This window comes from Pseudophryne corroboree, chromosome 5 (assembly GCF_028390025.1).
Source record: "Pseudophryne corroboree isolate aPseCor3 chromosome 5, aPseCor3.hap2, whole genome shotgun sequence".
In the NCBI taxonomy this organism is placed as follows: Eukaryota; Metazoa; Chordata; class Amphibia; order Anura; family Myobatrachidae; genus Pseudophryne; species Pseudophryne corroboree.
The window spans coordinates 156,942,046-156,967,512 of record NC_086448.1 but is presented as its reverse complement, the minus strand read 5'-3'; the positions used below and the strand labels follow the sequence as shown (position 1 = coordinate 156,967,512).

Below are 25,467 nucleotides of genomic sequence, written 5' to 3'. Positions count from 1 at the left end.
CTCAATAAGAAAATTTTGGTCGAGGGGTGCCGTAAAAAAAAAAACCTTGATGCTCTAGGGAGCCGTGATTTAAAAAAGTTTGGGAACCACTGCTTTAAATTGATGAAGGAATTGTAAGATATATATTATGCGCGTGCGCCGTGCATGCTTGCGTGTGTGTTGGCATATACCAGGCCTGGCCAACCTGTGGCTCTTCAGCTGTTGTAAAAACTACACATCCCAGCATGCCCTGCCACAATTTTTGCATTCCTTAATGGCAAAACTGTGGCAGGGCATGCTGGGACTTGTAGTTTCACAACAACTGGAGAGCCACAGGTTGGCCAGGCCTGGCATATACTGTATGTGTCTGTTAAGTGTAAACAAGGATTTCACCTTTTTGTAGATGGAATCTGTCTGTTCACAAGTAAACTGGACTTAAATGATAATATTATAACTTACCACCAGGTTTCCTATAACCATGACCAGCAGGAAGACAAGGAGGCACAGTGGTTTACCGCTAACTTCCATACAATCCCACATGGTCTCAATCCATTCTCCACACAAAATTCGGAACACAATGAGGAATGAATGAAAGAAGTCATTCATATGCCATCGTGGTAATTTGCAATCCTCATTAATTTTGCAGACACAGTCCAGGTAGTTCCGACCAAAAAGCTGCACTCCCACCACAGCAAAAATAAAGACAATGATTGCCAAAACAAGGGTGAGGTTCCCTAGTGCTCCAACAGAATTGCCGATGATTTTGATGAGAGTGTTTAATGTTGGCCAAGACTTTGCCAATTTGAAAACCCGAAGCTGTAACAAAAACAAAAATTAGTAGGTACATCTTAATGTATGATATGGAACAATATCACACATGCTACAGAAAACAATTCACAGCTTACCAGTCGGAAAGAGCGCAAGACAGACAGATTTCCCATACTGGAAAGATTATTCAGATAGGATTCCGTTAAACTCAGAGTCACTATGATGCTATCGAAAATATTCCATCCCTGCTGGAAATAGTAGTAGGGATCTAAGGCAATAATTTTGAACACCATTTCAGCAGTAAAAATACCAGTGAAAACCTGTAGAAATATAATGAAGACAACATAGTAGGGATTTAGAAAAAAAAACTATAAATGCTACAAATTCTAAATTTGGCATTCTGACAAATAAATTAAATTTTAAAGCATTGGTTACTTATGCCCTCCTGCAAATTGTACTTTTTTTTAGCATTTTTTTTCTGTGTTTATCACAAATACTGTACAGTATGTCCTTTTTAGAGCTTCTTTTTTTGTTTACCATGGGTATGATACAGATCATTTCTACGCAATGAATATTATATAATACATTCATAAAGCAGTTTTGTGTGTTATCCAAGGGATAGGTGAAAAAAAAAAACAGATATACCTAGTTGACAAAGCGGTTGATGAAAACCACAAAAGCAAAATAATGTACTGTATGAAGCAGTGTATTTAATAAGAGTTAGGGTAGGGGCGTGTACAAACAAACTAGTATAACTGTCTTGATCTGAAGTCCAATATTAAGGTGGGAATATAATAGCTATTTCTTTCAGTATGATATGTACATTTTCATTATGATAATCACTCATACTGTAATTCTTATAGCTGCTTATTGGTCACTGACAAACCTTCTAAATTGGACAAGTGGAAAAGTTGCCTACCATAGCAATCAATCACCTTCTAGCTTAGGTATCATTTATCAAGTATATTCTATTAAATGGTTGCTAGAAGCTGATTGGTTGATGTGGGCAGATACTCCACCTATACTTTTTAGAAAATTGCATACATTTCCATTACTATTATCTTGAGCAGCCTAGCACATCATGGGGCACACTGTGGAATGTACTTCCACAAAAATGTTAACTTCACAGTGAGGGTCATTCAGGTCTTGTTGGATCTGCTTCTTCATGCGCAAAGTAATGATGTTCGGTACTTTGCACATACGCAGGACCCATTCGCACTCACGATGTAGGAAGCAGGACGGCTCATTGACAGTCTGTGGCTATTTGGGGGCGGCGACAGACTCTGTTTCCCAAAATGGAGCCACATTGCAGCCGTTTAGGGGGAGGGAAGAGGCCAGGGTTCTCCGTCGCTGAACGGGCAGCTTGCACATGCCCATGGGAGCCGTAAGCCATCCGATGGTGTGTGAGTGATCTGATGCCTGCATCCTAGGATGCAGGACAGATCACGATTGCAGCAGGAGGTGTGTGCATGTAATAGATGGCTCCTGCTGCATTACAATACAGAGCTATCACTGATGCTTCCAAGGAAGTAGCCACGATAGCCACTCCAACCACATCCATACCTTCCAACATTTCATTCAATGAAAGTGGGATACTTTAGTCCATGCGTAGCCGCTATCACTGGTCATGTCCCCCGTTTTTCGTCACTAAGTGGGCATGTCCAGTGCTCTGTGAGCTGCTGGCATGACCCTTCTCCTTCTGTCTCCATTGAATAGACGCTGTGCGCATGCGCACAGCGTCTATTCAACGCTGCTCTGCTAGGTAGAGCAGTGATTGACAGGTGCCTCTCAACTTCCCCCCCATCGCGGGTGGGACAGCGGGACAGTCCCAAAAAAAGGGACTGTCCCGCAAAAATCGGGACAGTTGGGACGTATGCACATCTGAATTATCCCCAGTCAACCTTCCTATTGATTGTGTGCAGCCATCAAGGGAAAATAAACAGTAGTGTCATTTACTGCAAGCAATCAAGAAGGCTGATCTACAGCCAAGCCAATCCCAGCAGAGGGAGTACTTCTGGTAATGTATCAACCACCCCATAATGCAACCTAATTAAACTGTTTTTCTACCTTTAAAGACAATAATTTATTGCTTATATGTATCCAAATAAATATGCAATAGAACAATTTAGAAAAGGTTCAGTAAGGTGTGCATTATTACTTTACAATATACAATATACTGTCTACAGTGGTATAGAGAACGGAAGCCTCCTCGTCAATCTCAGAAAGCTTTGCATGCTTAACCTATAAGATGACCCCAGAAGCAACTGAACAAAAGCATAGATAATACAGTATTGATTTATTAAAATAGGTGCACAAATGGGTTCAAATATTATATTGCTTCTTTCCTATGTATTTGCCTGACTGTCCATATGCCAGGATATGATGTAATTCCAGGCAACATCACAGATATGGCAGCTCCCGAAGGAGCAGCGATGCTTCCAACATCTAAATATAGTTGCAGACGCCGTTCTGTTGCCCGAGCTGGTACTTGCTATGTGAACTTCTGAAATGCTGCCTGGAACAAGTTAAGTGGTGTGTTTTCTTTTTCTTTTTTTTTAAGCTTTTTATTCTTCATCATCTAGTTAATGCATTGTCGATAACAAGTCTGCTCTTCGATCGTTCATGTTTTAAATGCAGTTTACATTTACTGTAAACAAGCATATGCCTCTGGGAACATGATGCCCCCGGGGGAACACGTATCCTAACTTTCTTGGCACTGCACTGGCTTAGTGTAGAACAAGGCATCCGTACGCAGTTGCCTTAGGTTTATCGTACAGACTTACAAATAAATGAAAATCATTTAACTCAGACATATTTCTGATTCTGGCAATAGCCTGATTAGTTGCATTTATATTTCATTATAGATGCAGCACACGTCAAATCGTCTTCTAATGCTGGACTGCCATCACATAACCCATGCAGGTTAAAAACAAAAAAAACATTGATAAGATAGGACATTTTGGAGATAAACACTGATCTGGTGCATTTGTTTCACCATTTATATCAGTCGTCTTCTCTTCTCAGACAGGAAGTCTTTAACTATTTTAGAAAACACTACAGTAAGTCCATTAGATCATCTTTGGGAAAACTGTACAGTAAATAAGTAATAGTAATAATAAATGTAGACTTTATTGCTACAATCAAATATTGTCATGGTATATTTGATACAGATGTGTCCTCATACATCTAGCCTCAATATGCCACACACTGCGTGATGTCTGGCGTTAGTGAGCCACCAGGATTCGTGCAAATCTAATTACGTTGGGCGTCATTTCTTGCTGAAAATGCATCTTAGTCGCAATGCAATGTGACTAGGACACACAGGAACTATACTGGTTAATTTGATAAGTGACACTTGTATCTGTGTGTGGATCCTGGCATGGAAAAAAACCACGGCCGCTACATCATGGAACTTAGGGCCTAATTCAGTAAGGATTGCACCTTAGCAATTCAAATGCATTTGCAATGGCAATACTGCGATTGATGCAATCACGGTCCGGGGCGAACATCGCGACAGTTGGTCGCGATATTCATCTGTGATGGCAGCCTTGCCATTGCTGGGCGGCTTGCGAGGCAAAGGAAACTGCGTCTCACAACAACGCAGTCCTTTGCCTCGCCACTCTGGAAAAAAGGGGGCGATATCGCGTAAAGCAAGTAACCAGCAGAGGAAGAACAGAGTGAATATTTGGTATGGAATTAACAGTGATCTCTGTTCCTCTACCTAGCAATCCAAGGGAAGGGAACAGCTTTTTTTCATGCTTTAATTGTTTGTGTGTATCACCTCTGTGACAGCTTCTCTTTAAATGCTTTCAGGTAATTGTAAAGCTTTGCTTTTTTTATTGACAGTGATGAGCTTTCTAATGGGCATATTTATCACAATCAGCATCTCGGATGAGGATGGGATGTGATAAATGTGCCCAAATCCGAAATGCGATATTTGAGTACATAATAAGGATGAATCAAGTTATCGCATGCAGGGACAGAGCTTGAGAGAAAGCTCTGTCCCTGCAAATCCTCTCACAGCAATTCTCAGCGTATTTTTCTTGAAAAATACATTGAGCATGTGCTGCTGCTTATGCTAACTCCACTTACATTTACCTGCAGCCAGGACCGGTGATCGTTGATCTGGGAGGCCAGCCGGTCATCTGATCCTTTGCTCCACTGTGACTCCAGGTGCTGTAAAGTGGTGCTCCAGGTGCTGTTCAAGGCATCACTTTACTGCACCAGGGGTCGCAGCAGGAGCACAGCAATTGAATAATTGGCTGCCCCCAGATCACTGGTCCCTGGGTGCAGGTAAGTATTTTTGCTTTTTTACTTTTTTTTATTTACACAGTGATCAGCCTGTGGTTTATCAGATACACATTACTGATCACAGTGGCCAGCTCTGAGCTCAGCATTCACTGCTAGCAGGCAGAGAAGGCTGTGCAGGTGTAAGGGAACCAGACAGAAGTCTTATAAATGCTATCTGAAGGTAGCGTTATTATCACAGGGCTCCCTCCGGTAGTTTTTTTTAAAATTATTTTTAGTAAATTCTGGAAAATTCTGGAAAATTGCATTTCCCATTACAAGTATGGGAAATGTGATATGGTACAAAAAAAATGTGAATTTAAAGGATTGATCATTAGTACAGTCAGAAAATTGAAAAGGGTGTGAAAACAACCTTTTTCACATTATTTTAGGGGGGAAAATTACCTGTAAATAACAATAATGTTTTATTTTTAATCAAGCTAAATGTTGCCTTTTAAAAAGTGTAGGGGAATGCATTGTAGTAAGCATGCACTGGAAAGGATAAACTACTTTACATTTAGGTGGACACATTACAAAGACATCAGTAACACTGTCATAGCTACTCACGTAGTTGCCAGTGTTTAGCATTCTTTTAAAGTCATCTGTCATCGCGTCGTGTTCCAAAGCCAAGAAGAGGGTGTTCAGTACAATACAAATGGTGATGGTTAGGTCCGTGAAAGGATCCATGACAACGAATAGCACACCTTTCTTGATTTGTAACCACAGTGTACAACAGTCCCAGATCAGGAACCTCTGGGCAAAATGGTTCCAGCAAGAAGGACATTTCTGTCTGGATTCTTCAAGTTCTAAAACATATTAAATATATAAAATACATTTTGTTTGTCTTGGATCTGAATAAGTTTGTACTGTAATGTTATAAACTTGTCAAAAACACCATTGAAACAAAAGTAGTGCACATACAGGGTGTGATTCAGAGTTGCATGCCAGGCAGCCGCAATACAACTGAGATCCATGAGACTCTGATTCTCCTGTAATTGCTGTAAGTAGGGTTTGCAGGCACGGATGCATGCACTGCTTGCTAAAAATCCAGATTGCTAAAGACCATGGGGGTAATTCTGAGTTGATCGCATCATCAAATTTGTTAGCAATTGGGCAAAACCATGTGCACTGCAGGGGGGACAGATATAACATGTGCAGAGAGAGTTAGATTTGGGTGGGTTATTTAGTTTCTGTGCAGGGTAAATACTGGCTGCTTTATTTTTACACTGCAATTTAGATTTCAGTTTGAACACACCCCACCCAAATCTAACTCTCTCTGCACATGTTACGTCTGCCCCCTCTGCAGTGCACATGGGTGGTCATTCCGAGTTGTTCGCTCGTTGCCGATTTTCGCTATGCTGCGATTTGTTGTTAAATGCGCATGCGCATGGTACGCAGCGCGCATGCGCTAAGTTATTTTATACAAAACTTAGTAGATTTGCTGTGGATCCTGCGGCGCTTTTCAGTCGCACTGCTGATCGGTGAGTGATTGACAGGAAAGGGGCGTTTCTGGGTGGTAACTGAGCATTTTCCGGGAGTGTGCTAAAAAAAAGCAGGCGTGTCAGGGAAAAACGCGAGAGTGTCATGAGAAACGGGGGAGTGGCTGGCCGAACGCAGGGCGTGTTTGTGACGTCAAACCAGGAACTAAACGGACCGAGCTGATCGCAATCTAGGAGTAGGTCTGGAGCTACTCAGAAACTGCAAGAAAATACTTAGTAGCAATTCTTTCGTTCGCTATTCTGCTAAGCTAAGATACACTCCCAGAGGGCGGCGGCCTAGCGTGTGCAATGCTGCTAAAAGCAGCTAGCGAGCGAACAACTCGGAATGACCACCATGGTTTTGCCCAACTGCTAACAAATTTGCTGCTACGATCAACTCAGAATTAGGCCCCATACTTGCCTACCTGACCCTCTCCATGAGGGGGAAAATGCTCTGTTCCTGGACTTTCCTGGTAGTGTATGATTGCCATCACCTGTGGTGAAACACCTTTCTTATCAATTAACTAGCTCACCACAGGTGATGTCAATCATACATTTCCAGAAAAGTCCAGGAACAGAGCATTTTCTCCCTCATGGAGAGGGTCAGGTAGGCAAGTATAAACTTAAAGACCCAGCTGCAGGCTGAATTGCATGCAAATGTGAACCAAGCCCACAGTGTTTGTATTGCCATTTACTGTCACGACAACCATTAATAAAACATTCAGTTTTCAGGACTGTGTAACAGACTTGTCACCTTTAAGACTGTTTACGCTACACAATAATCAGTGCCTCTACATAATAATTAAATGCAACTAAAATCAATGGCATTTGTTGGCAGATATACAAATAGTACCTTTTAGGAAGAGAACATAAAAGTAATGTAATGCTCTGTGTTCAATCCCTATAGACACTATTATTTGTTCAATACAGGTTGAGTATCCCTTATCCAAAATGCTTGGGACCAGAAGTATTTTGGATATCGGATTTTTCCGTATTATGCATACCATAATGAGATATCATGGCGATGGGACCCAAGTCTAAGCACAGAATACATTTATGTTTCATATACACCTTAAACACACAGCCTGAATTTCATTTTAGCCATACTTGCCTACCTGACCCTCTCCATGCGGGAGAAAATGCTCTGTTCCTGGACTTTCCTGGTAATGTATGATTGCCATCACCTGTGGTGAAACACCTTTCTTATCAATTAACTAGCTCACCACAGGTGATGGCAATCATACATTACCAGGAAAGTCCAGGAACAGAGCATTTTCTCCCTCATGGAGAGGGTCAGGTAGGCAAGTATGATTTTAGCCAATATTTTAAATAACTTTGTGCATTAAACAAAGTGTGTGTACATTCACACAATTCATTTATGTTTCATATACACCTTATACACACAGCCTGAAGGTCATTTAATACAATATTTTTTAATAACTTTGTGTATTAAATAAAGTTTGTGTACATTGAGCCATCAGAAAACAAAGGTTTCCCTATCTCACTATCTTTTAAAAAAATTCAGTATTTCGGAATATTTGGATATAAACCTATAGTATGAAAACACAATCTGCTGGACTCCAAATATAGGCGCCCAGTGTTCCCTACTCACCAAGAATAACTGAAAAATATTTATTTGATTACATTTACTGTCTTCATTTTTACTCCCACAAGCAGGGCCGGATTAACAATGGGGCGGATGGAGCTGCAGCTCCAGGCCCCCTCTTCAAAATAGGCCCACAGGATCCCCTGCAGATGGAAACAGGAAAAAAATGTTTTCCTGTTTTCCTGTTCAGTAGCCGTCTGATGTCCCGCCCCCTTGAGATAAGGCACAAGCGCCGGCCAGCGTGCAAGACAGCGGCAGCCAGCAGCGGACTTGCCTGCCTGGAAGTCGGGTGACTTTCTCTGCCGAGACCGGCTCCTGCTGCTTGCTGAATGTTAGGATTTTTTCTCTCAAAGGGGCGTGGTTACGGACCCGTGATTAGGCCACGCCCCCGACTGTGCCTGGTCTGTCTTTATGGTAGATGCTAGAATCAAGTGGGCTAAGGGACCTTTTCCGTAAGGGGGAGGAGTTACGACGCAAGGGGGAGGAGCTAGGCCAGCGGGATAGTTCCTCTACTATCCACGCCACCAACTATTACCTTTAGTAATTAGGTGGTGAGCGAAGCGAGCCACCGTGCCCGAAGCGTGGCGAGCGAAGCGAGCCACCGTGCCCGAAGCGTGGCGAGCGAAGCGAGCCCGCGAGGGTACTTTTTGGGTACCCTGTTCGCCCGTAGCTCCTCCCCCTGGTGACGTAGCTCCTCCCCTCAATACGTCACAAGGTCCCTTCAGCCCCTCCGATATAGAACCAACCCTGTCTTTATGCACCCCTGCTTTCTTCTTCTGTGTCCCGCTTGCTCAGTAACGGGTTGGGTGGGTGAGGGGCGAGCAGTGTGTGTGTGTGTGTGTGTGCATACGTATGGTGCCTGGAGGGGGTAGGCTGGCTTTGTGTGTATGGGGTGGGGGGGGGGTGCTGGGGGGAACAGGCTGTGTGTGTGTAGGGACTGGGGGGGGGCAAGCTGTGTATGTGTGTGTGTAGGGACTGGGGAGGGGGACAGGCTGTGTATGTGTAGGGACTGGGGGGGGGTGAACAGAGTGTGTAGGGAATGGGGGGAACAGACTGTGTGTGTGTGTGTGTGTGTGTGTGTGTGTGTGTGTGTGTGTGTAGGGACTGGGGGAACAGGCTGTGTGTGTGTGTGTGTGTAGGGACTGGGGGGGAGGAACAGGCTGTGTATGTGTGTGTGTAGGGACTGGGGGGGACTGTGTGTGTATAGGGACTGGGGGAACAGGCTGTGTATGTGTGTGTAGGGACGACAGGCTGTGTATGTGTGTGTGTAGGGATGGCGGAGAAACAGGCTGTGTATGTGTGTGTGTAGGGACTGGGGGGGACAGGCTGTGTGTGTGTGTGTGTGTGTGTGTGTGTGTGTGTGTGTGTGTGTGTAGGGACTGGGGGGGAATAGGCTGTGTGTGTGTGTGTGTGTGTGTAGGGACTGGGGGGGGGGGCAGGCTGTGTGTGTGTAGGGACTGGGGGGGGGACGACAGGCTGTGTGTGTGTAGGGACTGGGGGGGGGTGAACAGAGTGTGTAGGGACTGGGGGGAACAGACTGTGTGTGTGTGTGTGTGTGTGTGTGTGTGTGTGTAGGGACTGGGGGAACAGGCTGTGTGTGTGTGTGTGTAGGGACTGGGGGGGAGGAACAGGCTGTGTATGTGTGTGTGTAGGGACTGGGGGGGACTGTGTGTGTATAGGGACTGGGGGAACAGGCTGTGTATGTGTGTGTAGGGACGACAGGCTGTGTATGTGTGTGTGTAGGGACTGGGGAGGGGGACAGGCTGTGTATGTGTAGGGACTGGGGGGGGGGTGAACAGAGTGTGTAGGGACTGGGGGGAACAGACTGTGTGTGTGTGTGTGTGTGTGTGTGTGTGTGTGTGTGTGTGTGTGTGTGTGTGTGTAGGGACTGGGGGAACAGGCTGTGTGTGTGTGTGTGTAGGGACTGGGGGGGAGGAACAGGCTGTGTATGTGTGTGTGTAGGGACTGGGGAGGGGGACAGGCTGTGTATGTGTAGGGACTGGGGGGGGGTGAACAGAGTGTGTAGGGACTGGGGGGAACAGACTGTGTGTGTGTGTGTGTGTGTGTGTGTGTGTGTGTGTGTGTGTGTGTGTGTGTGTGTGTAGGGACTGGGGGAACAGGCTGTGTGTGTGTGTGTGTGTAGGGACTGGGGGGGAGGAACAGGCTGTGTATGTGTGTGTGTAGGGACTGGGGAGGGGGACAGGCTGTGTATGTGTAGGGACTGGGGGGGGGGTGAACAGAGTGTGTAGGGACCGGGGGGAACAGACTGTGTGTGTGTGTGTGTGTGTGTGTGTGTGTGTGTGTGTGTGTGTGTGTGTGTGTGTGTGTAGGGACTGGGGGAACAGGCTGTGTGTGTGTGTGTGTGTGTGTGTGTAGGGACTGGGGGGGAGGAACAGGCTGTGTATGTGTGTGTGTAGGGACTGGGGGGGACTGTGTGTGTATAGGGACTGGGGGAACAGGCTGTGTATGTGTGTGTAGGGACGACAGGCTGTGTATGTGTGTGTGTAGGGATGGCAGAGAAACAGGCTGTGTATGTGTGTGTGTAGGGACTGGGGGGGGCAGGCTGTGTGTGTGTGTGTGTGTGTGTGTGTGTGTGTAGGGACTGGGGGGGAATAGGCTGTGTGTGTGTGTGTGTGTGTGTGTGTGTGTGTGTGTGTAGGGACTGGGGGGGGGGGGGGCAGGCTGTGTGTGTGTAGGGACTGGGGGGGGGACGACAGGCTGTGTGTGTGTAGGGACTGGGGGGGCAGGCTGTGTGTGTGTGTGTAGGGACTGGGGGGGGTGGGACAGGCTGTGTGTGTGTGTGTGTGTGTGTGTGTGTGTGTGTGTGTGTGTGTGTGTGTGTGTGTAGGGCATAGGTGCCGATTCCGTGGATGCTCGGGCCCGGTAGCACCCACGGAAAATGATGAGCATCCAGTGCCGGCGCTCAGGGCAGCAGGCCCAGGGCACCGTACCGCACGGACAGCACAGCGGCAGCAGCACACTACAGCCCTGGGAGCTGCCTGTATTCCCGGATGTGGCTCCCAATCCCCACTGCCCTGGAGCAAAGGTGACGGAGAATAGGCACGGACCAGTTAACATCCTAGGTGCGGATTGGCCAAGGCTCCTCACTGGGAAGATTTTGGCATTTGGCCCCGTCCCCCTGTTTGATCACTCTCGTTAGATGGACATTTACTACCTGCCGTCGGCTCTGCACCTCCTGCTATGGGATGGGAAACTGGAGGAAAATCCTGTAAATCTTCTGGGGGTATGTCTCAGCCGTTTACTAGGTACTGTGTAAGCAGTTGTGGGGTGCCATGTTGACTATGTTTATACAAATATGGGGTTTTGTTATTAATGTGTACAGTCTTTTGTTGCAAGGCATATGTGAGACCCATAGTTGTTCTTGTTTAATTTTTCATTTCAATTTACCCTCCCTCTAAGCGTCCCTCCCTCTTAGCGTCCCTGCCCTCACCCTCCCTCCAACTCCCCCTCAGCGTCCCTACCCTCACCCTTCCTATAACTCTCCCTCAGCGTCCCTGCCCTCACCTTCCCTGTAAGTCCCCCTTCAGAGCCCCTGCCCTCAGCCTCCCTCTAACTCCCCCTCATCGTCCCTGCCCTCACCCTCCCTCCAACTCCCCCTCAGCGTCCCTGCACTCACCCTCCCTCCAACTCATCCTCAGCGTCCCTGCCCTCACCCTCCTTGTAACTCTCTCTCAGCGTTCCTGCCTTCACCCTCCCTGTAAGTCCCCCTTCAGAGCCCCTGCCCTCAGCCTCCCTCTAACTCCCCCTCATCGTCACTGCCCTCACACTCAGCCGAAGAGGGGGGGGGGGGGTGTTGATTTTGCCGGGTGTCGGATGCCACGCTTCAAGGTGCTGGCGCCGCTGTTTGTCATAGTGTGATAGGCGCAGCGGCAGCCGACAGATACAGAGCAAGGAGAGCGCCTCTCCCATCCGGCGCCTCCCTGCTTTTGCAGACCCTGCTGAGCGGCTTGCACCAGGCCTGACAGCGTGTATATATAGATAGATATAGAGTGAGAGAGAGCCAGAGAAGAAAGAATGGAAGTGTAATACCACCAGAAAAATGTATAACCTGCATCATATGCTGTAGTAAAGGCTAGGGCATGGGTCTTCAACCTGCGGCCCTCCGGGTGCTGTGAAATTACACATCCCAGCATGCCCTGCCACAGTTTTGCTATTAAGGCATGCTAAAACTGAGGCAGGGCATGCTGGGATGTATAGTTCCACAGCAGCTGGAGTGCCGCAGGTTGAAGACCCATGGGCTAGGGTGTGGATCATAGGGTCGACCACACTTAGGTTGACCACTGTTAGTAGACAGCGACTAGGTCGACACCCGAAATAGGTAGACGCGGTCATTAGGTCGACATGGAAAAAGGTCAACATGAGTTTTAATTAAAAAATTGCTATCGTTTTCTTCGTAAAGTGACCGGGAACCCCAGTTAGTGCACCGTGTCCCCTTGCATGGCTGACAAGGTGCCTCGCTCCGCTACCGCACGGGGTACTATTCCCAGTCGTAGTCCACGTGGATCGTAACATATGAAAAAGTTTAAAAAATAATAAAAAAAAACCTCATGTCGACCTTTATCCATGTCGACTTAGTGACCATGTCGACCGAATGCACGTCGACCTAATTACTGTCAACCTAAGTGTGGCTGACGTACAGACCGGATACCGAAGGCTATGAATTATATATTCACCTAAAGTGTCAATGCTTTGATGCCGTTCTGGAACAATTTCAAGACCAACAACAATCACACAAGCTGCTCTCAAAGCAGAAAGTACCGGCATTTACTTGTCGGCTTGAGATCGGCTGCACTAATTATCGGCAGTCTTGAAAATGGTCCGGAAGGGGACTGAAACATTGATGCCGACATTGTGAACATGTCAATATTCTGCAGAAGCTGACATAGTCCATGCTGACATTTCAAAAATGTTGACATCATAACTTCTGACATTGGAATTGTTGACATGCTGACTGCATCCCATAAATACAATACCACACTTTAGTGCACAAATCATTATACACAACACAGCTGCAGTGATGCGTCGCAACCAAAATGTTGCCTTTAAAATTAAAACGTGCCATACTCTGTAATCAGCAAATGTGATTCCGCGCCTCTGCTTACCTGCTACAGCACGCAGACACTAGGGGCATTTACTAAAGGTTTTAACAATGAAAAGTGGTGATGTTGCCCATAGCAACCAATCAGATTCTGACTATCATTTATCTGGGATGCATTAGAGAAACGATAGACAGAATTTGAATGGTTACTATGGGCAACATCACCAATTTTCATTTTTAGAACCTTTAGTAAATGAACCACTAGTACCCAGGATGGCTTTGACTCAGGCAAAGAACAATGGTGGTCATTCCGAGTTGTTTGCTAGCTGTTTTCGGTCACAGCGCAGCGTTTAGTCAAAAAAGCGGCACTACTGCTCATGTGTAAGTGCCGCAATGCGCATGTGCGACGTACTTTCACAACAGCCGATGTAGTTTCACACAAGGTCTAGCGACGCTTTTCAGTCGCACTGCTGACCGCAGAGTGATTGACAGGAAGTGGGTGTTTCTGGGTGGTAACTGGGTGGTAACTGACTGTTTTCGGGGAGTGTGTGGAAAAACGCAGGCGTGTCAGATACAAACGTAGGCGTGCCTGGAGTAACGCAGGCGTGGCTGGGCATACGCAGGGCGTGTTCGTGACGTCAAAACAGGAACTAAATAGTCTGAAGTGATCGCAAGCGCTGAGTAGGTCTGGAGCTGCTCAGAAACTGCACAATCTTTTTTTTGTTGCCGCTCTGCGATCCTTTCGTTTGCACTTCTGCTAAGCTAATATACACACCCAGAGGGCGGCGGCTTAGCATTTGCACGGCTGCTAAAAACTGCTAGCGAGCGAACAACTCGGAATGAGGGCCAATGTGTGGCGGGCCCTGCATGAGTCACAAACCCGCTGTTGCTGGTCACAACCCCTGCGGCGGTACACAATAGGCCCTTCATAAATTTCAGCTCCAGGCCCATGTGGTCCTTAATCTGGCACTGCCCACAAGGCACAGTGCCTGGACTAGATCAGTGGTTCTCAAACTCTGTCATCAGAACCCCAAACATTTCCTGTTTACCAGGTCACCCAGCAGATGCACAGGTGCATTTATTACTCACTGATACATTTTAAAAGACCCACAAGTTGAGTTAATTATTTCAGCTGTGACTCTGCAAGGAGATCTGGAAAATATGAACTGTTTGGGGTACTGAGGACCGAGTTTAAGAACCTATGGTCAAGATTTGTTGAAAGTCTACATACAGTATGCCAATGCCTACAGTGGCAGAAATTAAGCATCAGCGCTTTAACCTATGTCACACATATTATTATTTTTTTGTATTAATTATAAATTTGTCTGATTTAGAGTTGGCCATATGTCCGGGTCGTAAGCACAATATGTGCTTTCTGTACTGTGCATGTGCTGTAAATGAGTGCACATCTATTGTAGGCCATACTTCTACCCAGTAATTCCCAGGATTTTGGATGATAAGTCAATAGGTCAATAGGTTGACTCCAAATGGTCAACATGCAATAGGTCGACAGATACAAAATGTTGACGTGAAGGTCAATAGGTTCAAATGGTCAACATGACAATGACACACATATGGTCAACACAATTTTTTTTGATCTTTTAAACTTTTTTTATAATTTACAATCCACGTGGACTACGATTGTGAACAGTAACCTGACCAAAGAGTGGCGAGCAAACGCTGTACAACAATTGGGGTCACGTGGTTTAACATAGAAAATGACACCCAAAAAACAACAAGTGTCAACCTTTTTAGTGTACATGTCGACCTTTGAACCCTATCGACCTATTGCAAGTTGACTATATGGGGGTCAACACTGTGACCCACACCCCAATTGCCCGACTCCCTGATGCTGATCCAGTCCATCTATCAGCATACTTCGCTTATCTGCAATTTCTTGGGGGATCAGCAAATCTTTTTTGTCATAATTGTCAAAATAAGAATTTCCAAAAAGTTGGATTTTTTTCCAATGACCCAGCATAGTCATCAAAATGGAGAATTGCCCCAGTTAATTCAAGATGTATAGGCCACTTAAGTCCTCTATATTATCTGACTCCTGAACTTCTCAACACTTACATGGAAAAATGAAGTGAAGGGGAAGGGTTGCATAGCCCAAGTAAAGTAAGGGCGTTCAATGCACTTTTCCATCATGTAGGAGTGGAAACATCTACATATATGCCTTCCTCACCTGGTACAAGATCCACATTGATGATGATCATCAGCATAAACCTTGCACAGGCAAAGAAATAAAGCAACATAATGCAAACAAAAAGTGACACCCCCCCAACACACACACACACACACACACACACACACACACACACACACACACACACACTAGTAGTATTGCTAACATAGGCTAGTATCTGCAAAGTTGGAGGGGTCGGGTCCAAACGTAGTGGGGTCTGCCTGAAAATGCTAATACCAGGACTAAGCTGGGTCCGCCAGGGATGGTGCTTAGCAGGAAAATCCTCAGCACTGGGTCCCCTAGCCACAGAGGCTGACAGTAAGCAGAAGGAGGTAATCAGGCATAAAAAGGACAGCACCAGCCTAGAAGTAGGCAGCCCTATGCTGAAAGCTCTATGACTTTTCCCAAACCCATGGTCTGGTGGGGTGTAGTATGAGCGGCCGGTATTCCGGGGGCCAGCATACCGGCGCCGGGATCCCGGCCACCAGCATACCGACAGCTGGGCGAGTGCTAATGAGCCCCTTGTAGGCTCGCTGTGCTCGCACTATTTATTCTCCCTCCAGGGCAGTCGGGGTCCCCCAAGAGGGAGAATATGTATCGGTATGCCGGCGGTCTGGATCCCAGTGCCGGTATGCTGGTCGCCGGGATCCCGGCCAGTGGCATACTGAAGACCACCCGTCTGGTAGGTGTGGTGTATTGTTAAACACACAAGTGATCACAGTATCTTTCCATGTTGCAATACTACTATCTCAGCATGACCTGAAGGCCTAAAAGTATTTAGGTTTGCTGCCACTTGTAGTAATAGTAGTTTTTCGTATTAATATACAAATATTTCAAATGTAATCCACAGTAGTTAGAACCATTCTCGCAACCAATACTGCACAACCCCACCCAGATTAGTAATAAAAAGCACCAGCATCCTCATGGCTGCCTGAGATTGTTGTCCCTTTTACAACTACAAAAGCCATAATGAACTGTTCGTTATCTAGGACCCGTTGACAGCTGAAGTGCACCATATAGAAATTCTTAGGGGAAAAAAAACACATATACAATATGATTTTCATTATATCATTTGAAATAAAACCCTCTCTACACGCAACCTTCATGCTACACTTTAATGCTCCTCCAATTCCTGATGTCTTGGGATGTTATCTTCGGTCCATATAGGCAATCAACGGATTAAAAAATTAGAAAACCCCTCATTAGATGACGCATGAACTAGAAGTGGTATATTACTTCTATTTATACAGTCGTATTCTTAAGAGATGCATTTTACGTCTATGTTTGTGGTATTAATTGTGTCCAACTCTACATCAGCCAAAATATGCACACTATACACTTTTAACCATGGAGTACATTAGAGATGAATCATCTCCTATATAATAGCCCAGGTCTGTCACTTTGTGACTGTGTGGATAACGCTGGGTGGGGCTAAGAGCTCTCATTGGGATAGCAGCAGGTCTATCACACCCAGTCCACAGATGATTGGCCGAGAAACGCCATCCCACACTGGTTACATCCAATGGGAGGCTCTGCCCTTTGACTGCTGTGTGTTCCCAGAGCAGTATTAACAATAGGGCTGATGGAGCTGCAGTTCCAAGTCCACACCCCAAAATAGGCCCACTGCATCTGCGGCAACATACCCTCCAACAATTTACACATAAAAATCGGTACAAATTCTAAAAGGGGGTGTGACCACGCCCCTTTTCCTATACTTTCAATGGAAGTTTGGAGAGCCAAAAATCGGTACAAACCATAAAAAAAAGGTACTGTACCTGCCAAAAAGGTACAGTTGGAGGGTATGCCACTCCATCTGCAGCAAGTCTCTGCGCTGCAGATAGTTAAAAAAATAAAAACTTTTACTGCAGCGTCCTATGTCCTGCTGCCAGTCCACCTGCCCCCTCCAGCATCAACAATCCCCACTCCCTAGCCGTGGAACAGGTGGAACAAAAGCTGCTCCGTCCACCGGCATAGATGTGTATGAAAGTGGCGCAGCGGAAGGCTTTCATAGCAGTCCCTGTGCCGCATACTCTGAGACCCAGAGCCTCCTCTGCGCAGTGGCGCACCCAGGGGGGGTTTCAAAGTACCCAGAAACCCCCTCCACTAAAAAAAAAAAAAAAAATTTTTTTTTTTTTTTTTTTTAGCTGCATGAGTATTATTAATGACTGTCTAGCGTCCTGGTGGCACTTGCAAGTGCAATAAAAGTTTACTTTATTTTAATTATAGTACATATATATCCATGTGCATACATATATACACATACATACATACATACATATAAACACACACACACATATGATATACATATATACATATATATACATGTGTATATATATGTGTACTGTATGTGTGTGTACATATATATATATATATATATATATGTATGAATGTTTAATATGCTATGTATATGTGTATATGGGTTCACTACGATCTCCCAGCGACCAGCATACCTGCGCCGGGAGGCCAGCCGCCGGCTTACCGACAGTGTGGTGAGCGCAAATGAGCCCCTTGCGGGCTCGCTGCGCTCGCCACGCTACGGGTACGGTGGTGCGCTACTCGCGCCACACTATTCTATTCTCCCTTCAGGGGGTCGTGGACCCCCACGAGGGAGAATAAGTGTCGGTATGCCGGCGGTCGGGCTCCCGGCGCCGGTATGCTGGTCGCCGGGAGCCCAACCGCCGGTATACTGAAGACCACCCATGTATATGTATCTGTGTGTGTATGTATATATATATATGTGTAGATATATGTATGTATATATATATATATATATATATATATATACACACATACACACACACACACACACACACACACACACACTAGTTTTACGGACCCAGCATATACTGGGTCACCTCAGTCCCCACCCCCGTGATTGGCTCCGCCCAGTTCTGGAAACCCCCCCTTGCAAATCCTGCGTTTGCCACTGCTGCGTGTGATGTCACAGAAGTGCCTCCCCACCACAACTGCGCCCAGATCCCCAGAGGCCCTGACTCCTCAACACAGCACCTGGGCTGCCGGCCTGGAAGCCCCGAGATGGCTAATGTAACGGATAGAGTGGGTGATATTGCGAAGGGTAATGTCTGGACGCTGAATCAATGTAAAAGGTGACAATGCTGTGCAGTGCAGTGGGTGTGCAGTGTCACCCACCTTTTACATTGATTTAGCGAGTCAGTCAGTTCTGCCAGGCAGTCACTACTGTTTGCGCCGGTGTCCCAACGCACTGCATTACAGGGAAGTAGACACACTAAATAAACTATAGCTCCCAGCAGCCCTTAGCGCTGAAGCATTCCAGCACTAAGGCCTGCTGGGAGCTGTAGTTTATTGAGTGCATCTTCTTCCCTGTAATGTGGCGCGTTGGGACCCCGGCGCTAACAATACTGACTGGCTTATATATTGGTAGATGCTCAATTAGCTTAGTGATATCATTCAGGTGCCTGAAAGGGAGGGGTATTTCTGAGCAAGAAAAAAAAGGCATTTTGTTTCCCCCAGCAACCTGAATAACAGTAACCAGATATAAATCCCACATAATAATAGAATTCAGAGATCTTCGTTACACATATTTGCGCAAATGTGTGGTTAAGCCCCAAAGCCGCATCAAGGCGTCTCTGTATATTTGGGGTCCCTAGCGCTATATCTAGGTGCAGGGTGTGGCACCCTAAAACACCAGCATAAGCCAGAAAGCCCAGCGTAGCATACCAGTGAAAAAACTATAGTGTTAATAAATTAGTATTTAGGAAGCCGAAGCTATAGAGAGGGTGATACAAAAATGAAATGTAATTAAAATAGAGAAATAGTGTTAAAAAATGAATAAGTGAAAAGTGTAAATAGAATGTAAAGGTATGCCACACTAAAGCCATCCAGCTCAGCCAGTCCAGAGGCACCACACCTCACACCTCCATTACCCCAATCTGTGACTGGCTGCTTGGATGCTGTGCGAGTCTCTGGGAAAGCCACTGCCAAAGGGAGGACAGCAGCTTAGCTGCTTTCAGGAGGAGAAGCAGGAGAAGCATTATCCGCCCCTCCCCCACTCGCAGTACCTCTGGGCCCCATCCGCAGCACCCGCACACACGCCCTTCTACCACCCGTGGTTGCTCCGGACTCCTCCCCCACCCACAGCACCCCTGCACCCGCCCCTTCCCCACCTGCGGTGGCTCCAGACCCCCACCCGTGGCACCCACGCACCCGCCCCTCCCCCACCCGCAGCACCGCCGCACCAGCCCCTACCCCACCCACGGCACCCCCGGACCCTCTCCCCCATCCGCGTCTCCCCTGCACCATATAATACAATTATTGCACGCCACAAGGGCGTGCAAGGGTTAAGGGTGCGTAGCCCCTTATGACGGTGTGAAGATGAATCACCTAGTTTCTGTGTATTTAGTTTACACAGACATAATGCAATGGAGTTGTAACCCACTGTTGTAGGAGGTTCTTAACAACCCAAAAATATTAGAATGGGACAGACAGCATACTACTGTATGGGTATCTCCTTGTGGAACAGTAATTAGGAAAACTACTGAAGTATTAGCCTAGCGGCAGTTGTGTATGTACAACTTGGACTTCCAAGGTCAGAAATTACTGCTATGTGTTGTGGTAATTGTGGGATTATCAACCTATTTACTGTCTTAACAGTGATTGAAAAATGTGAGCCAACCTTCTCAATTAAATAATACTTATCATTTTATAATCTGATGATAAAATATTGCCTGTTTCCTAAGCCTGGAAATACATAATTCAATCAATCGGAATAGCAGACTGAGAAATGTAAATAAATAAAAAAATCTAGTATTTTATTTCCCCCTTGTATTTATTTATTATCTTGTTTTTTCTCATTGATCTTTTATAGGATTGAAGGGTGCTTCTTTGAAAACTGCCTTGAAGGATGACTGGTATTTAGGTTTAAAAAGTCTTTACAAATGCACAGACCCTGTCAAGCTTCAACGGCTACAAGATAAAATAACTGTGGTAATCATCACTGGGATACACTGAAGACTTCATCACATAAACTGCCCAATTATCAGTGAGTCACCAGCCACATTTTCACAGTAAAGACTGAAAATTCCGGATATTTGATTCCAAGAAAATAAATGTTTGTTTAACCCTTAACAGACATTAAAATAAAGCATGGCTGAGCATTGTCAAGGGTTACTGGCTATGACAAAGAAAATTTAATCAGGGAAATATTTTTACATTTAAAGGAAATTATGTATTAGCATTGGTGTATTTATAGTGGTTGCAGTGTGCATGGTGCACACGGGCTTTCAAGGTCCAGGGGAGTCCAGGGGGGACCATACTGCACACCCTTCACCCATTTTTTTCAATACGTACTGTACCTTCAGAGTCCTGCGTCAGCAATAGCAGTGCTGCAGAAATCATCAGGAAGATTGTGCAGTGGCCATCTTCCTGGCATTTCGCGCATGCACAGTAAGAAAAACAACGGGAAAATGGCTGTGGCACGTTGCTGGGTAGAGAGAAAGGGGCCATGCACACGGGCCTCCGTTTCTCTTGAAGCTCCCCCTGCGTATAAGCAATTTTATATTATTCTGTCTCTTTACAAGCTCCCTGTACACTGGCCATGCCTCAAATGGCATTTTTTGGTCAATAATCTCAATGAGCCTGACAGACTTACTGGTGACAATTTATAAAAGCTTAAATAAATAAATAAATAATACAAATTTGCCAATTTTACCACATTATGCATAAATAAACAGGTGTCTGTTCCATGTTTTGAATTGATTGTATACTTTTGTCTATGGGGGTCATTCCGAGTTGTTAGCTCGGTAAATTTTTTTGCATCGCAGCGATTTTCCGCTTAGTGCGCATGCGCAATGTCCGCACTGCGACTGCGCCAAGTAAATTTACTATGCAGTTAGGAATTTTACTCACGGTTTTTTCTTCGTTCTGGTGATCGTAATGTGATTGACAGGAAGTGGGTGTTTCTGGGCGGAAACAGGCCGTTTTATGGGAGTGTGCGAAAAAACGCTACAGTTTCTGGGAAAAACGCGGGAGTGGCTGAAGAAACGGAGGAGTGTCTGGGCGAACGCTGGGTGTGTTTGTGACGTCAAACCAGGAACGGCAAGCACTGAACTGATCGCAGATGCCGAGTAAGTCTGGAGCTACTCAGAAACTGCTAAGAGGTGTGTGGTCGCAATTTTGAGAATCTTTCGTTCGCAATTTTAAGAAGCTAAGATTCACTCCCAGTAGGCGGCGGCTTAGCGTGTGTAAAGCTGCTAACAGCAGCTTGCGAGCGAACAACTCGGAATGAGGGCCAATGCTGGGAAAAAATATATTGTTACTATAATGTAAGCAACATAGGCCCTCATTCCATACTTACCTACTCTCCCGGAAGCTGCGGGAGGCTCCCATTTTTTGGGGCAGCCCCCCGCACCCCCGGAAGAGTGGGCAGGTCTCCCGCATCCTGCTCGCACCCTAGTGATGCGAGCAGGATGGAGAGATAACCTCCCGCATTCGCGGGTCCGTCGGGTGGAGAAGGGGTTAAAATGACGCAAATCACGTCATTTTAGCGATGTCACAGCCCGGCCCTGCCCCCCGAAGACACTGCAGCGTCTCCTCTCCGGGCTTCTCCCGGAGAGGAGAAATAAAATGTAGGTAAGTATGCCTCATTCTGAGTTGTTCGCTTGCTAGCTGCTTTTAGCAGCATTGCACACGCTAGATCGCCGCCCCCTGGGAGTGTATCTTAGCATAGCAGAATTGCGAACAAAAGATTAGCAGAATTGCGAATAGAAAATTCTTAGCAGTTTCTGAGTAGCTCGAGACTTACTCCTACACTGCGATCAGCTCAGCCCATTTCGTTCCTGGTTTGACGTCACAAACACGCCCTGCGTTCGGCCAGCCTCTCCCCCGTTTCTCCAGACACTCCCGCGTTTTATTCTGGCACGCCTGCGTTTTTTCGCACACTCCCAGAAAACGGTCAGTTTCCGCCCAGAAACACCCACTTCCTGTCAATCACACTCCGATCACTTCAACGATGAAAATTCTTCGTTCGGACGTGAGTAAATCTACTAAGTTTTGTGCTAAAATACTTAGTGCATGCGCACTGCGTACCATGCGCATGCACATTTTTGCCTTAATCGCTCTGTTGTGAAAATCGGCAACGAGCGAACAACTCGGAGTGACCCCCCAAAGGACCTAATTCAGACCTGATCGTTAGCAAACGATTTTTGCACTGCTGCGATCAGATAGTCGCCGCCTACACGGGGAGTGTATTTTAGCTGTTCAAGTGTGCGAACGCATGTGTAGCAGAGCTGTACAAACTGATTTTGTGCAGTCTCTGTGCAGCCCAGGACTTACTCAACCGCTGCGATCACATCAGCCTGTCCGGGACCGGAATTGACGTCAGGAACCCACCCTGCAAACGCATGGACACGCCTGCATTTTTCCAGACACTCCCTGAAAATGGTCAGTTGCCACCCACAGACGCTTACCTTCCTGTCAATCTCCTTGCGCTCGCCTGTGCGAACGCACCTGCGCATTGCAGGCCATACGCATGCGTAGTTTGGACCTGATCGCCCGCTGAGCAAAAACGGTGGTCAGGTCTGAATAACCCCCATAGTAACTACTACTTTTATTTCATTTTTCTTTTGAAGCCCATGGCTTCAAACACCCAGTGCAGTGGAAAAAAAAACCTGCTGGGGGTTTAGGACTCTGGTGGACCATCTCCAAAAGGTGAAGGGCCCCATTACTCCATATCCCTTGAGAGGGTTTGAGAAGAAGAGTTCATCAACCTAGTCAGACACAAGCTTTTTGTGAAGTAAGCAGTCCCAAATGTCTCATGAGAGTACAGACTTTACTAGTGCATAGGTGGCTTCTGTCATGCTGCCGCCCCGGGCTCCATACTTACCTCTCCGGGAGCGCTGGTCCTCTCTGCAGCCGTCCTCGCTGGCGGCTCCCGGCTCCCGTCGCTCGGCCCGGCGTCTGAGCGGGTGACGTCATCAGGTACTTCCCACCAACCAGCTGGTGATGGGAAGTATAAATTCAGGCATCAGTGCCTGAGTATCATCAGTTCCCCAGGAGTGGTGATCGCCAGACTTCCGTGCCTCCAAGCACCTCCGTGCCTCCAGCACCTCCGTGCCTCCAAGCACCTCCGTGCCTCCAGCACCTCCGTGCCTCCAAGCACCTCCGTGCCTCCAGCACCTCCGTGCCTCCAAGCACTTCCGTGCCTCCAAGCACCTCAGTGCCTCCAGGCACCTCAGCGTCTCTACGCGCTTCAGCGCCTCCAAGCACCTCAGCGCCTCCTAAGCACTTCAGCGCCTACAAACACTTCAGTGTCTCTAAACCCCAGTGCACGTTAGCGCAGTTGTGCCTCCAGCACCTAGTATTCTTTTCTGATTCACCAGCACCTTTCGAGTTCTGTCTTTCAGGAGACCTTCAGCGTCCACACGTACCCTCTGTCTGCCGACCTGATCCTGCATGAGGAAAACTTACATCCGGCCATCTCTGCTGCGGCCCAGTTGCGGTTCCTCTTCCCGGTCACCGGAAGAAATCCCGAGTCCACAACACTCCCAAACCAGGTCAGTGATAGCTTCCAACATCAGTGCATGTTCAGACACCCCTGACTCAGGAGGCCCCTTGGGCTTCAGGCCACCAGCCTCTTGCCCAGAAAGTCGAGTGATGACCCATTGCCTACTGGGGGTGCCTTTAAGACCACCAACATACATAGGTATCTGCACATGGTCTTAGCCAAAAGGCAGATAAGCGATATTAAGTACTACTGCAAGATCAGGAAAAGTAATGTTGAGCCTGAAAGTAAATCAACTTTTTTAAATGTGTGTCATACTTGAGTACTCTCCCGGAACCTGTGTGTAGTGTACCAGCATCCTGAGGACAAGTCACAATGGGTTTGAGAAGAAGAGTTCATCAACCTAGTCAGACACAAGCTTTTTGTGAAGTAAGCAGTCCCAAATGTCTCATGAGAGTACAGACTTTCTGGTCCTAAACAGAGTTTCTCTTTACATGTTTGTTTCTTCTTCTGTGCAATGTTTGGGAGGTCTGGTGGTGAATACTGATTAGTTCAGTTTTTGTTTTATATCAATGTTTATGTTACTAATAACAACTCATGTAGGCAAAACCATTAGTAAATGTACTGACAGTCACCAATCATGGTCATTCCATATGTGCTTTTCTTCTGTATTAAATATATCTGCTGGAGAATTAATACAACATAGAGATGCATTTCTCTCTATGCTGCGCAACTTCCACCCCTTACATGGACGGCTACTGCATACACATTTACAGGATACCACGAAAAATTGATGCTCACATAATTTTCTCACAGCTAACTCTCTACAGCATAGATCCATAGCAGATTCATAGAGATCAAAAGACCATCATGTTGTGAAATTCCTCTGCAGGTTTTTTAGAACTCTACAAATCTGCAGTCAAACCATCAGCATATCTATAATGGGTGCAAGGTGTGTGGGGCACACAGGCCCCTGGGTCCAAGGGTACAGGCCCCTGGGTACACCCTGCACCCATTTCTTGAATACTTAACCATCCAGAGTACCGCACTGACGGCAGCAGCGCTGCAGAGATCACCAGGGAAAATGGTACGGCTGACATTTTTCTGGAGACCTGCACATGCACACTAGAGATGAGCGCCTGAAATTTTTCGGTTTTGGTTTTGGGTTCGGTTCCGCGGCCGTGTTTTGGGTTCGACCGCGTTTTGGCAAAACCTCACCGAATTTTTTTTGTCGGATTCGGGTGTGTTTTGGATTCGGGTGTTTTTTTTAAAAAACACTAAAAAACAGCTTAAATCATAGAATTTGGGGGTCATTTTGATCCCATATTATTATTAACCTCAAAAACCATAATTTCCACTCATTTTCAGTCTATTCTGAATACCTCACACCTCACAATATTATTTTTAGTCCTAAAATTTGCACCAAGGTCGCTGGATGACTAAGCTAAGCGACACTAGTGGCCGACACAAACACCTGGCCCATCTAGGAGTGGCACTGCAGTGTCACGCAGGATGTCCCTTCCAAAAAACCCTCCCCAATCAGCACATGACGCAAAGAAAAAAAGAGGCGCAATGAGGTAGCTGACTGTGTGAGTAAGATTAGCGACCCTAGTGGCCGACACA

At 46.5% G+C, this 25,467-nt stretch overlaps 1 protein-coding gene across 1 annotated transcript in view; it reads right to left on the bottom strand.

The window, feature by feature from the left end:
- LOC134927416 (sodium channel protein type 5 subunit alpha-like) overlaps positions 1–25,467 on the bottom strand; it is a 782,837-nt gene that overhangs the window by 270,836 nt on the left and 486,534 nt on the right. Inside the window, exons 14-16 of the mRNA XM_063921835.1 lie at positions 5,602–5,840; positions 885–1,067; positions 439–795 (exon numbers count right to left, since the gene is read on the bottom strand). Coding sequence (XP_063777905.1) covers positions 439–795; positions 885–1,067; positions 5,602–5,840 — 779 coding nt within the window. The remainder of the gene's footprint in view (positions 1–438; positions 796–884; positions 1,068–5,601; positions 5,841–25,467) is intronic.